The 15,553-nt window shown below is 39.1% G+C and overlaps 1 protein-coding gene across 1 annotated transcript in view; it reads left to right on the top strand.

Annotated features, from left to right (window-relative positions):
• GUCA1C (guanylate cyclase activator 1C) overlaps window positions 1–13,866 on the top strand; it is a 32,874-nt gene extending 19,008 nt beyond the window's left edge. Inside the window, exons 2-4 of the mRNA XM_003991614.5 lie at window positions 684–833; window positions 5,240–5,327; window positions 13,202–13,866. Of these exons, the coding sequence (XP_003991663.3) occupies window positions 684–833; window positions 5,240–5,327; window positions 13,202–13,371 (408 nt within the window). The 3' untranslated portion in view covers window positions 13,372–13,866. The remainder of the gene's footprint in view (window positions 1–683; window positions 834–5,239; window positions 5,328–13,201) is intronic.
• The last annotated feature ends 1,687 nt before the right edge of the window (window positions 13,867–15,553 follow it).

Below are 15,553 nucleotides of genomic sequence, written 5' to 3'. Positions count from 1 at the left end.
TTGAAGGGTATGATTCTTAAGAATGACAAGGACCATTTCTGTATCAATTGAGAGTGTTTTACCAATTTAAAACAGGCTGAAGGGAACTGCCTAAGCTTGAAAGCCTTAAACAGTCTTTTCTAAGATCGACTAATATGGCAAAACCTTTACAGAGAAGAGGCTCATACATTTTGATTCATACTGAAAACGACTTACTTAAAAGGAATCCTGGAATTTAGCATTCCAAAAAAATCAACCGGGCTCTCTAAAAAGGAGTACAGAATTTATCTAGCTGGTTTTTCCCCTTATATTAGAAATTGGTACCTGGTCTTCTCTCTAAGTGGGGAACAAAACCTGAAGATACTCAGGAGAAGACAGCTACTGTAGGATGTCCAGTGGTGAGGACACAGCCTTCCGTCAGCGTCAGGCCAGAATCTTGTTTCTTTTTTGGCATAAGAAGTAGATATTTTCTCTAAAAACACACTTGCCTATATATTTAAACTTGTTTCTATACACATTACCCATGCTTTTCTTTGTTTATTTGTTTGTTTTGTTAATGAAATGCCAGGGAAATTTCTATGTTGAAATCTTCCGGGTTGTATTAATTTGTGCTAATGGTCCTGCTTGTGAACCATGATTTCTCAAATAAAAGACAATTGTTTCTCTTAAATATTTACGTCCCTTTCTGTCCTTGCTTTCTATAGGATGGATTTATCGACTTTTTAGAGTTTATTGCTGCTATAAATCTCGTTGTACGAGGAAAAATGGAGCAGAAATTAAAATGGTATTTTAAGCTGTATGATGCTGATGGAAACGGTTCTATTGACAAAAAGGAACTACTGAATATCTTCATGGTAAGTGAAGTGGTGAAGTAATCTTAGGACATTGTATAGTTAATGTAGTTTTCCTTCCTGTGGAGCTGGTGACAACTACCTATGTGGTTGGTGAATTTTGGGATATACATTTGGAACTGCTAGAGCCATGTAAGTTTCACTATGCTATCGATTACTGAGTGTGCACCTGCAAACCAGCATTATCTTGTCGGTGTTCAAATTCACAAATTTTAGCAGAGTATTGAGATGAAAAATGAATAAACGTGATGTTCTAAAACAACTTGTCTTTTTGTCTGCCTCGGTGCAGAAAGTTGTGCGAGGAGCAGCTGAAATACCGGACGGTTATACAGCAAAAGCCAAGGGCTAAGAACAAAGGTACCTGAGGACTAATCTTTCTGAGGGCTGGACTAAAGTATTTCTAAAAAGTACCTCAAGGATCTCAGGCCCTTTCCAGCTGTAAAGTTCAATGAGTCCCTTTATAAATCTCACCCCCTTCCACCAAGGAAGTGGAAATACTTATTATCATGGGATGACATGAAATGGATTCTAGAGTATAAGATGATTAAGAAGGACACTGTACTTAAATGAGAATGTGAAGTAAAATACACATTATGAATGCAATATACGGAATTTGTAACACAGAGTCAGAATTGGAATCAGAGGTCTTAGAAGTGATCTGGTCCAAATTATTTCATTTATAGATGAAGGAGTTAAGTTACTGTGTTATAATACATAGTATAAATATTATCAAAAATGCAAAAAAAAATAAGTAGGTAGAACTACAATTATAATCAAACACCTCAATAAATGGACAAAGCTGTTAATACTTAAAACTGTTTAGCAAATGTAGTCAATGAACATATGGAAAGAATTCAAGAGTATGATAATACTAACATTGCTTTCACTTTAATCTCACAGATAATTCACAAAAAAGTACTAAGATACACTTTGTAACTGAACTTTGTAAGCATTAAAATTCAGAAATTCTGCATATATATGACATGTTACAACACAAAATTAGCAATCTAAAATATTCCCTAGAGAATGCCCAACCCCATGTAAATTTTAAAACATCCTCTTAAACATACTCAAATTTACTTTAAAAACATTAAATATATAATATAGCATACAAATATTGGGGGAATATCCAAACAGTATTCAAAGCAAGGGTTCGTATCCTGGGATCTATGGATCTATGGCCTTCGGAAATCCTTGAAGACTATGACATTAAGGGCAACGTTTTTCCTGTATGTTATCAACTTTTGAGGGGAGGGAAAGGGTCATTGGATTCTCAAAAGAATTAGGAGGAACAATAGTATATGAATGTTTTTGTCCAAATCTTATGAAAACTTTTGCACAGATTTTTATTAGTTAAAATGTACAACTTATGTTAGTGAGTAAAGAAAAGAGAAATATTAAGCAGAGAACTGAGGTTTTCTTTGAAGTGTTTAGAAAGAGAACAAAAAGAAAAGAGGGAAACATAAAAGCACAGAGCAGAAATTCATTTAATAATTGACGCTATTTGTCTCCAATTAAATTAATAAAGATTAACAACAATAAGGTGGAATTCTGGCAAGGGCACTCTAAGAAGAGTGCCCTTACACATTGTGGAGGGGGTATAAATGGAGATAACATTCCTGGAGATTTGGTAATCTGCATCAAGAGGCTAAACGTGTAGCTCCATTTTAGAGCCAACATTTTTGGTCAGGAACATCATTAACAATCATTAACATCGTCAAAGATAAAGGTTCTATGATTTACATCACAGAGTCACGTAAAATACTAAAAATGAATGACCTAAAAGAGAAAACATTTTAAATAAATTGATGCAATGGAATAGGTACTTATACAAAATGATTGGCCTATATGGTGGCAAGTGAAAACAATCCAGTAAAGAATACATACTGTTTAATGTAAATTCTCTTGACACATGATAACAGGATGTTAAAATAAAATACAGCCCAGCCATCAAAAGATCCAAAGGAAGTACTAGATTATAGGCAAAACTTACAAAGGAAGTAGTTACATCTTAATTTCACTTCAAAGGCATAAAATGGTCAGGAGGATGTTTAAGAAGGGCTATTAGAGAGGATTTTCTTGGGTAAAGCCTCAGGTCAATAGCATGGGGATTTAAGGAAACCACTGACGTTTGGGGAGCACAGTGTTCCAATATTTGAGTCTGAGAAATCTAATGAAGCAGACCATGGCAGCAGAGTAGAGGGGTAAAGTTGAGGAAGAATCTTATGCTCAGAATATGTGGGGACGAAGGTTTTTTCATGGATCAGACATGGGGAGGAAGCTGACAGAGTTGCCTTGGATCTTGTCCAGCTGAGCCACTTGGAGAAGTAAGGGCATCTCAGAAGAGGAGGGAGCTGGAGGTAGAAGCAGAGAGTGAGTCACAACCAGGAACACGTTGCACCCCTCCCCCAGGGGACACCTGGCTATGTTTGGAGACATTTTGGTTGTCAGCTGGGGAGTGGAGGAGCGCGTGTGTGGTGCTACTGCTACCTATTGTTTAGTGACCAGGACTGCTGTGAAACATTCTACAATGCACAGCACAATCCTGAACAGGAAAGAATTGTCTACTCTGAAATAGCAGTTGGGCAGACCTAGAACTTGTAGAAGGAGCCTTGAGGGGTCAGCTGGAATCAAAATGCATGATCCACGTCTAGGGATGTGTATGAGAATGTCAGTAATAAAAGGGAGGCATAGGGGCGCCTGGGTGGCGCAGTTGGTTAAGCGTCCGACTTCAGCCAGGTCACGATCTCGCAGTCCGTGAGTTCGAGCCCCGCGTCAGGCTCTGGGCTGATGGCTCAGAGCCTGGAGCCTGTTTCCGATTCTGTCTCCCTCTCTCTCTGCCCCTCCCCCGTTCATGCTCTGTCTCTCTCTGTCCCAAAAATAAATAAACGTTGAAAAAAAAAATTAAAAAAAAAAAAAAAAGGGAGGCATGGTCTCAAAGAGGGGATTTTAAACATCTGTCATCCAGAAAGCTCTGACACTAGATAACTGGGAGTGAGGGTGCCTGCCAAGTCAGACTGTCCTGTTCCCCCTTCTCTCCTACCTCCTCCCCTCCCACTCGGAGACTGGTCAGAAATGGGCTGAGCAAAATGGAGGAGAAAGTGCAGATATGCTAAATGAGGGAAGAAAGAAGGAAACAAACCATGCCTCCCTGCCCATCCCCCCCACCATGCTTCTCCTGTACGAAGAAGAGGGAAAACACAGAGCACATTGAGGACTCCCTCCAAAAGTATCCCTCCAGGCCTCATCACCCTTCCAATCAATCCTTCGGTCTCACTTCTATTTCCCAGAGATGGGTCACAGACAAATCCTAGATATTTCATAATCTTTAATTATGACTTCTACATGTGGTCTCGTATCCCTTCTGCTGTGGGAGTACTGGATGCCTAGACAAACTTTTAGGCTTTTGGGACCTCTGCCAAGACACTGAGAAACCCTAAAAATATTTATCTAATTGGATGCTATATGTATGTAACCATTATTCTAAGCATTACCCTCTATCTAATTGTGAGACCTCACTAGCTGAGGCCAGGAGTGGTGCTGTACTGCTGTTTGCTGGGACTAATCCCAAATTAAGCATTGATAATGCTTGCAAAGCAGCAGAAGAGATGGTCCTATTTCAGACCAGGCCCTCAATTAAAATATGATGCCAGTGGTTCTTCTAAAGATCCCTTTATGTTCAATCAAGGTAGTTATGTTCAAATTCCCAGATAACTAACTTTTTCTTTCTCTATCTCTCTTCCATTTTATTATGAATTTCCACATCAAATATTGGTCGCTTAATTTAATCACCTGGCAGTGGGGGAGAGGGAAAGAGTGGTTAAATTTTCCCTCTAGGGAAGCTGGAAATGTCATTTTCCCTGGGTTCCCTGACAGCCTTTATGATGAAAAGGTGCTGGCAAAGTGTGAGAGAAATTCAGTGTCCTTCCAAGGCATACAGATCTGTCTTCCCAGTCAATCATTCTAGAAAAGGGCAAAAAGGACCAGAGGTGCCAGTGTCAGAAGCTGGAGGAGAAGCCTTAGATGCTTACAGAATATCTTTTTATGTTCTTCTATAAGATTAATGATGATTGGTCTGAAGTTGAGAACATTGTTTTCTGCGTCCAGAATTCTTATGTCAATGTTTTTCCCTATAAGCTTTTTGTATCCTTTGCTACCTAATATGTTGAATAGATCCCTTTGTGCTGTATAATATCAAACTTCAGTTTGTATTCAGTTAATTAAATTTCTAAGCCTCATTACCCAGAACTGACATATAATATTTTTATTTATTTTTACCAACTAGAACAGGTTGGACAACAAATATGACATGAACATATCCCAAAATTGTGTCATATTGGGGTAGAAATGTCACAAAATGTATTTGCTTCCAGCAAAGTTGAGCTCAGTGATTTAATTTCTTTTTGCAGGCTGTGCAAGCCCTCAATGGCCAACAAACCCTGAGTCCTGAAGAATTTACCAACCTGGTGTTTCATAAGATCGATAAAAACAATGATGGTAAGGCAATTTTACTCTCCTCGGGCTCACTTTTTTTTTTTTTTACAAAAAAAAAAATGGTGAGTTGGAATGCCATTTAGGCAACAGCATGAACCTTTCAAGAAAACCCTAATTGGGCTTCATAATTTGCCCAGTCCAGTGTTCTCCAGTCAGTACAATTCATTGATTAAATGTCTATTGACTACGTATAATCAGTTCATGGTGCTTGGCATTTGGGGATATATGAACAAGAGTAAAGGGAGATACAAGGAAAGAAAAGTGGGAGAATATGATATGAAGGACTCTGCTGTTTACTCTGGGATATGTTCTAGTAATTATTCCTTTCTACTGGAGGTGTTTCATCAACTTGCAAACAAACTCACGTTTCCCATACTACAAAAATCATTTCTTCGATTGTGTGTTTTCTTCTATCAGATTTTTTCCTTTCCTGTGATGACACATTTCTGGGAAGAGTTGTGTGTACATGCCTTCATTTCTGTTCTTTGTACCTTTTCTACATTTCCACTGTTTCTGCTCATTTCTCCATCTGCTATTGCTACCCTAAAATCTGGGTTCCTCTTCAGCTCCGAGAAGGTGCACTTCTTCTTCAGAGGCTGAGTGAAATGGAAGACACAGGCATTCCAGGAGAAGGGGGAGTGCTTACACCAAATGACATTGATCTCAGTAAACTGGTAGGGTAGCATATTGATTGGAGATTGAGGCGGCATAGCTAAGGATGTTCCTTGAAAACAGAGAGTTTGACATGGTGGACAATATGATGTTACTAAGTGATTTAAGGGGGAAAAGGAGGATAGATATGAGGCACTGGGACTCTAGCCATGGTTGTCATCAATCCAAAGTAATTTTTTCCACAGGACCAACATGCCCGCCATGGGTCACTTCCTATAATGGACACTAGAGGGCAGTAGACACCCATGTTGTGTGTGGCAGTTTGCACTGGTCTACTGTGTCTGGCAGGATGCGATGGTGAGTAGGCTGGAAGGGAGTTTAAATGAAATCGCCATTATGAATGAGCCCAACAACTGGACGAGAGTATAATTCTCAGAAAAATACTTTGGAAATGTATCAGTAGCATCAATCTCCCTCATAAGGACCCAGTCCTAGTCTGCCTCACCTCAATTTCAAGTCAGTATGCTCATTTTCTAGTTTACCAAGATCAGAGCCATTTGGTTGTAGCTACTCATATTTGGGTCTATATAGATGAAGGATAAAATAAGTCACTTCATGTGAAAGCTTGTAAAAAACAGATTCAGACTAACCAGAGTTGACAAGGAAACTAAGTGAAGGTAGAAAAGGACCAGAGAAATGGAGAGTGGAAGATCTTAAGAGGCCAGTGAAAACCTTATGTGGAATATGCAACTGAACATCCTGATCACCAAACAGGAAAAATGCTGTAGGTTTGTTCTAATATTTAATCTCAGAGGTGAGGGGGTATAGTAGGGGTTGGCATAGAGATGATAAACCATTTCAGCCTGGGGCCGAAATTGTTGACCGAAGGACGAGGGTCCTGGAAGGAGATAGGACACTGTGAATGTTTAAGACTTAGTAATACAATGAATTTCAAAAGGGCAGGTCATGAATGTTGAAAATATGTCTGAATCCTGCTTCTAGTGGTGGAAGCCACGGAATAGGAAAGGTGACCTCTCCTGGAGAAGTATGAGGGTTGTGGTATCCTTAAGAAGGGTCTTGGTTTCTTATTAGTTTGAGGGAAGAAATAACATGTTCCAGAAAACAAGAAAATGATTCAGGACTCTTTATTTATTACCTAAGCAGTTTCTTAAAAAAACAAAGTATAAGTTATCAGTAAAATGGGGGATGTTATGGCAAGAGCCTAGAAAAAGAAAGATGGAGGTGAAGGATGCAAATCTGGAAGAGTGGAGGTGTTTTCTTGGGCAATAACTGAGGTTATCTGCAGTCGGGGAAATGGACTCTTTGACCTAGAAGAATATGTCAAAAGAGAGATAATACATTATGGTTTCTGGAATAGCTTATAGAACTAATCACACAAATCATTTCCTCTGATAACAACTTGTATTTAAGGGGAAAAAACATATATCATTGCCTTTTACAATGAAGATATTAAATAAACAGGCTACATTTTGGAAGAACAATGAACCACTGTTTCTTGGCATAATGCATACACAGGACTGAAACTGATAAAATTTTCTTTCATATGCAAATTATTGGAGGTTGTTGCATCATCTCATCAAGAGACAGCTGGGTCATTCCCTATGTCAAGAAAAAGAGGCTAAAATTGTACTGTTGGAGAAAGACAGCCCAGAGCACCAGAAGGCAAGGAAGAGAATGTAATGAAGACATAGAAGGTTGATATTTGCAGAAGCATAAAAGGATTTTGCCAGTATTTGACAGAGGAAAATAAAGTGTTTTATTCACACATAAAAGGAGAGTAAGCACCACGGGGGAGATTATCTATTCTTGTTTGTACAAACCTAAGTATATATACCTCAAATAAGAGTTTTTAAAATTGTTTATTGTCATCGTTATCAAAACATCATTGTTGGTAGAAGTAAAGAGGGTCAATCAAGTATATCAGAATAATGTTGACTATGTGCCGACATATATTTTCTCTAATTTTTCAAAAGGAAAAGCAAGTACGCTATTGTTATCTGATAATCCAGCGAATGTTGAAACTGAAGATCACAACACACCAAGATACAAGCAAAAAAACCTTCAAGAACATGTATGAAAATCCCAGTTTGACTGCAAATTGATTACAAAAGAATAACTGATATCAAATCTATTGGGACAGAAAAACACACAACAGCTATGAAGTATTCTATACATCATTATCATCATGGTAGTTAGCAAATCGGAGGCAGAAGATTAATCAAAATAGAGGCATAGGATAAATACCAAGAAAATAAAAAGATGAGAATCTACAAACACCATGAGGGCAAGAACTATTTCTGTTTTATGTACTTTGGTAGGTCTTGCGTGCTCATACTTCTTGGCACACAGTAGGTGCTCTATGAATAGTTGTGAAATGAATGAATGTCTGGTAAGAAGATGTCATGCAAAAAGCACAGGAAGAAATAAAGAAGAAACAAACACAGCATGCATTGCTATCTTCCTACAGGAAGAGAGTTGTCTAGACTATTTTGGAAATTAACATACATGTGCATATGCGTTGCTACTTCAAAAAATGTAAATGCAATTGACTAAGAGAAGTTAATTACCAATGGAAAGTGAAACTGGGGGCCAGAAAGAGGTTACACGGGATTCTTTCATTTCATTGAACTTTTTGTATTGTTTAAATTTATATCATGAGCATGTATTATTATAATAATTCAACAAGCTGTTTTTATTTTTATATTACAAATAAAAGCATCAGGAAGGAAAACTTGAAAAGAATCACAAAGACAGAAAATTGAAGCTCAACACTCAATATTATTGAAGAATGAACAGGCAGGACAGCAAGACTAAGTCAGAATAAATGATTAAGCATGGAATTCTGCACCCTTTCCTGCAGGAAGAATGGCAATCCGCATTCTACCATGTGCTGCTTAGGAGTCGTTCTTGACATGATTTAGGAAGATTTATAGATGCTGTTCACAACATCAAGTGCAGAAAGTGTACCAGGCAAGTTTAACATAGCGCCAAATAGCACAGGGGCAGGGGAGACTTTAAGTCGTTCGTAATAATCAACCATGAAAGTGAAAAGAGACAGAACAAGGCCAAAGAGGAAATGAAAGAGGTGATTATTGGGTTGATACTTGAGGTAACAGAAAACGGGAAGACATCTTATTGAGCAATTAACCAGAAGGACCAATGTTTTCGAGTGGAACATTGTGGAAAACCATGAGAGACACAGCGACTCAAACTGGAAACGGAACTACCGGGAGGTAAGAGGGAATCAGGTTTTCTCATAGAAAAGAAGAAACTGCTGCACTTAACTCTGCTATAAAATGCTGCTAAATGCCTCTAGTGCCACCTTGCTAATGAATACAAAACTGTGTCCTTTAACGTCTTCACTGGCATCCGCCCTTGAAAATCTGGCTATTCTCATCTCCTGAGACTCCCATTCCCATCTTGGCTAATTTCCCAGCCCCACCACGATTTTTCGTCAAGTTCTAATTTAAAAGAATTGAAAAAAAAAAAAAAAAGGGTTTTACATGGGCTGGTTTCTTTCAATATCAGCTGACTTCTTTAGAGCAAAAATGCTAACGTGTGCATGCACTGTAAATTTTGGCTTTCTTTGGGGGTGGGGATAGGAGGTCATTTTTTGTTTTGTTATGAAAGATAATATAAGACATTCAGGCAAATAAATACAGGACCCAGGAATATCAATAAGATAACCACTCTGCAGGGGCGCCTGGGTGGCGCAGTCGGTTAAGCGTCCGACTTCAGCCAGGTCAGGATCTCACGGTCCGTGGGTTCGAGCCCCGCGTCAGGCTCTGGGCTGATGGCTCAGAGTCTGGGGCCTGTTTCCGATTCTGTGTCTCCCTCTCTCTCTGCCCCTCCCCTGTTCATGCTCTGTCTCTCTCTGTCCCAAAAATAAAATAAACGTTGAAAAAAAAATTAAAAAAAAGATAACCACTCTGCAAAAACAAGACTAAGGAAAATATTAATCATCAATGAAGCTGCTGAAATTGGTAGTGAGTGATGGAAGAGCATTGACCTTCAGGGTCCCCAGGAGGAGAAAATGTGTCCCCCAACTCAACAAACTACTAAATAATGTAATGTAGACATATATTATAAGTATATGTATACATCAACATGCAAAAATAAAATTGTGTACTTTCTGAATTATGCCCTATAAATATTGAAATGTATTTTTAAATATAAAACAAAATAATAAAAACTCAAAAAATTGTTTTAGATCCTTCTGAGTCCTGTGATCTCCTGCTCAGTTACCTCTTACTGGCTTTGCCTCTTTGCTGGTAGATTTTTTGAGGGGAAGCTTCTGGACCTGCATAGGCAATCCTTTCTAGAGAGATTCAGAAACCATCCTTTTATTTTCTTTGGGCATAAATCCTCAGACAAATTAAAGAGGATTGGGAAGCAATGTTTAAGAACATCAGATAAAGAAAAGCAGTTTGTCAGCATGTTTTCTGAGCCCCTCCCACATTCCAGCAGCTCAGTCACCAGCAGTGTGGTGGAGGAAATGGCAATTGTAGCTGGGGCTTAATAAATATCTGGTGAAAAATGAATGAATGCTAATTACTGGGGGGAAAGGGTGAGGAAAATTTCAAAGTACTTTAGATAGAAATAGTAAACATAAGTTGCTATCGGTAGAAGTTGGCTTCATTTCCAAAAGAAATTTTTATGGTAAGTGGTTAGGTAATGTGAAAAAAATGAATATGCAGAGGTCACACATGTTTTGAGAAAAGTAAAAAGAGCATCACGGAAGAGTTCCATCTTCTAAGTTGCTAAGAGAGTAGAACTTAAAAGTTCTCATCACAGGAAAAAAAATATAAAGTGCAACTGTGTGAGGTGATGGATGTTTAAACTTAAGGGGAGGATTTCATATTATATGTGTCAAGTCATTATGTTGTATGCTCTAAACTGACACAATGTTATATATCAATTATATCTCAATTAAAAGAGTTTTTTAAAAAACTCCATATTTTATTTATTTTCCACACCAGTAAGTAATCTGAGTTGCTTTTCACCTGACATGATGTCTATACCCTCCACACCCTCAGACATGGCTCTTTCCACCAGCAGTGGTGACAATGGACAAGTGTTATAACTGAGCGATCAAAACCCACTTCACTTGGGGAGCCTGGGTGGCTCAGTGGGTTAAGTGTCTGCCTCTTGATTTTGGCTCAGGTCATGATCTCCTGGTTTCCCTGGGATCAAGTCCTGCTTTGGGCTCTGCATGGAGCTCTCACCGCATGGAGCTTGCTTGGGATTCTGTCTTTCCTCTCTCTCTGCCCCCTCCCCTCCTCTCAAAATAAATGAACATTAAAAAAACAAAAACAAAAACACTTCACTACCCCATCCCCACTCTCACTTCTCTTGCTTCTGCTAAGCCCCTAGAAATTGAAAAAAAAAAAATTGCACTGGTAATTTAGCAGCTGTGATTTCCCTTTGCCAAAAACGGGGTTGTTTTGTTGTTATTTATGGTTCCCATGACTCACCGCTCTGCACCCCTGTGACCCTCCCCAGCCACACACTACAACTCCTTATTTTCAGTTTTCTCTACTTAACTTTGGTTTATTCCATGACTATACTTTACCTGTGAGACATAGATGACTCCCTTCCTACCCTGTGGGTTTTGCAGAAACTTCTTTGGCATAAGCAAAACATAAGGAACAAAGATTCAATTTCCCTGTAGAAGACGTGTTTTAGAATTTTGCCATTGAGACCAAAAGGTATCTTATGAGAATGTGGTAATTCATCCTTATTTATATCTGATTCACTATTGTGGTATTTTGGATATTTGACTATCCAAATGGATTGTGGATATAATATTTGACTATCCAAATATTGTGGATATTTTGGATATATCACTTCAGTTCCTGCTGCCTTTCTGCCTCAGGTACCCATTCTCTATTTACCAAATGTTCTTGATTTGTCTTTGACTGGCCTTCTACCTAGCCACAAACCCAATTTGATACAATATCTTTGAGATCAAGAACTACATCCCTACCCCTCAACTTTAATGCACTCATGTGTAGTCAAATCCCAGCAGACTTGAAGCCTAGGGTGGGTGGTGGTCTGCTGAGGCCAAAGGAAAGACCCAAAGACACAATATTATATGTCAATTATATCTCAGTGAAAAAAAAATTTTTAAAGAAATTCCATCTTTTCTCTCTTTTCCACACCAGTAACCTATATTACTTTATTGGGGGAGCTGACATACAGGGAGGCCAGGAGCGGCCAATTGGACAGAGCAGCTGCTGCTGGCATCTATGTGCAGCAAGTTTTATATCCTAGCAACTCAACCCAGGAACTATCAGAGGCCCTTCCCCTTTCGTGGACAGCACTTCCAAGGAAATCAAGGTCTGCCACCCAGACACTCTTTGTTATAAGGGAGACACTGCAGGTTGGCCAGCCTCAGAGCCCCTGACCTTGAACAGCAAACAACACTTTTCACTGCACGTTCTGCTTGATGGGAATGCAGAGGGAGGACAGGATCTCTATATTTCAAGATAGTGATTAACAGGGGCATGAGGGTTATGCTTGCATAAATTAGCTATCCAGCGTGTAACATTAAATTTATAATTATAGTCCAAATGAGTCAACAGAGAACCCCTCCCATCTCCCCCAAAATGTTGAAAAGTTGTCTTGTAGGATGAGGGTAGGGGCAAAACAGGGTGGCCAGGGCACACAGTTCTATGGTGATGGTTTGATAACACTGGACTGACCAGCATGAGACTTTGGCTTATGCCGAAGTGATGAAATTAGGAACCAAAAATCTGAAAAGAAACCTGCTGACCAATAATTGTATGTGGAATGAATAAATGTTTACCCTTCCTCACAGCTGTGGACGGTCCCTGCAATTATTTCCTCAGAGAGAAGAATGTTGAAAACAGCCTTGCACACAGTCATCTCCTCCTGAACTTAGAAATCTGCAGTATCCATACTCCTATCACTTGGTCATATCTTCATGAGTAAAGGTCAAATAATCAATACCGTGTAGAGACATACGCATGTATGTGAACATAGGTGCATTGCTGATGATTCTCAACTTAACATAAAAATAGATTGTATTTGTCATCTTTGTTTTCAATGGCAATCCTACCATTGAATGCTTTGCTATATAAGGATATTCGAAGACTTTAGAGTCTGGTCAAGGTGAAAGGATATCAGAAGAATATCAATAAAAATATCAGGGAATATATTGTATATACCAGTGATTGGTATGGACAAAGCCTCTTGTTAATTGTTCATTTATTATTTTCTAGGAGAACTGACTTTAGAAGAATTTATCAATGGCACGGAAGAAGATCAGGATCTTCTGGCGATTGTTTCCAAGAGCTTTGATTTTTCCAGTGTACAGAAAATAATCTATAATGGGAATCAGCCAGACACAGAAGGGAGGTTTTCTTCAAACCTTGTGACAAGGTTGATCTAGGGAAGGTGGGAATAAAGTGGCTGGGAGAATGCCTTTTCTGACTTTCAGTGGAGGCAAAACTTCCAGTGGAGAAGAAATGAAATTCTCCCATGTATCTGCTATTGATTTCATTATATTTGAATATATATTCAATTATATATTATAATTGGTATCAGCCTGCGAATATATCACTTAAGTCCCTTGGAGATGTCCATAAAGATTGTAGATGAAGAATTGTTGCTTTTCTGTTTATACATTAGTACTCTCTCTGAAGGTTAGAACATGATGATTAGACTGAAGGATGGTCTCCATGTCAGTTCAAAATAGAACTTGTGTACATTTCCTTCCACACCTAAATTAATCCGCCTCTTGAAATAGAACTGGATTATTTGGGCAGTGTCTTCATAGTTTAACATTCTTCTTAAACAGACTTTTGGCAAATGTGTTTGCTGCCTCTTGGCTCCTGTTGGATTTGTGTATTATAAATGACCAAGTTCTGGTCTATGGAGAAACTTTTCTTCTGCCTTTTTTTCTTATTCCTTACCCTGAATCCTATCTTGAATCCGTAATAATGCTCTGTTCCAATAATGCTACGTAGCAAAAGGAGAAAATTTCAGACTGGGCAATGAGAACGTTTCCACTGATTTGCTATAAATCTGGGTCCAGTTGTGCATGAAAATGCAATGCATCATCTGTAATTATTATGCCAGTTGGGGGTTTGATCAGAACAGCAGACAGCCAGGCTATGCAACAACAAGCACTTGACATTTTAAACGGTCCTGACATTATAGCTCTGACATTTCATTTTTTATATCCTTTCCAAAAAATGAAATGATGAATGAGATTTCTTGATGGATTAGAACTTTTTAAGTTTTGGGTTCTATATCACAGGCCCATTGGTACATCTGTCAGTGCAAGACTTTCTCATGGAACCACAGTGGAGGCTGAAGACCAGATGTGAGCTGTCTTTTTTTCAAGACCTTCTTAATGATGCTTTCGTATTCAGATTTGAGTTAAAAACACACATCTAAAACAAGGACAGACTAGGATGTCCCTGTCTCAGTGTTACAGATGTGGATAAAAGTATCAATAGAGGTATAGATGAGACAGTAGAGATGAAAAAGAAATGGAGGTAGAGAATTTATAGATGAATGTATAGACAAACAGGTAGATGAAGATAGTATAGATGGACATAGAAATATTCTGTGGTTTTCGAAAAGATTTTGAAGAGATTCACAAAGAAGTGCACACTATAATATAAAATATGTTGAAATAAAATTATTGTCGATAAAGTAAGAAGAATTAGCCATAATGACACAAAGTTCTACTCATGTGCCAAAAGTGGGGTAGCCGTTGGACTCTGGGCTTCCTGGCAATAGAAGTGAAAAGGGAAGCATCATTACAGTCTTGCCCCAGCAACAGTCCTACCCTAACAGTGGCAATTGATTGCATTTCCCCTTATCTTCCTTCCCCCTACTTAGTGTCCTTTCCACAGAAAACTGGGCCCCAGCTTTCCCTTCCAACCTTCTATGTTCTAATGACTCCAGCCTCTTCCCTTTATTCTTCCAACCTAGAAGGGTGGCTGCTTCCTGTCACTTCTGTGTTACTACTTCACTTTTTCAGTCCTCCAGTGTCTTTTCCACTAATCCCTTATATTCATGCTGTTAAAATAATCAGTGTGATTTCTGTTTCCCTGACTGGATGGATCTTGCCTGGTTCTGCACCCTGACTGACTGAAGGGTCAGTGTTCATTCAGGTGGACAACCCACCCCCTCCTTTCTTTGCAGGCACTGATACTTGCTCTAGAACTGTGCTGCGTGGGCTTATTTAATCCTAAAAGGCAGCGATTGGGGCTGTTATCCCCACTTCATGTCTGGCAGCTGAGACTCAAAGAAGGGGTTTTGCTTGCCCAGAGTTACTGCCTGGTAGTGTCCCTCTAGCGCCACCAATGGGCTGAACTTAACAGGGAAACGGCCAGCAATATAGTGAGTAGGACACCAGCCTAGCATACAGAGTGAAATATGGAAGAATGAAGTTGGAGCCAAGCGTGTATAGCTTGTCAGCACATTTGTGATAGGTGGTGTGAGAGCCAAGTAGACACTTTAAGAACTCCTCACCAGCCACAGGTCCCATACTCAGGGCATCCAAGCTCTGCTCCATCACAGGTCCCACCTTGCACTTTATGCTTTGAACCCTGTGATCC

Source organism: Felis catus, chromosome C2, assembly GCF_018350175.1.
Source record: "Felis catus isolate Fca126 chromosome C2, F.catus_Fca126_mat1.0, whole genome shotgun sequence".
NCBI classification, from domain to species: domain Eukaryota; kingdom Metazoa; phylum Chordata; class Mammalia; order Carnivora; family Felidae; genus Felis; species Felis catus.
The sequence above is the reverse complement of the archived record's forward strand: the minus strand, read 5'-3'. Positions and strand labels throughout refer to the sequence as shown.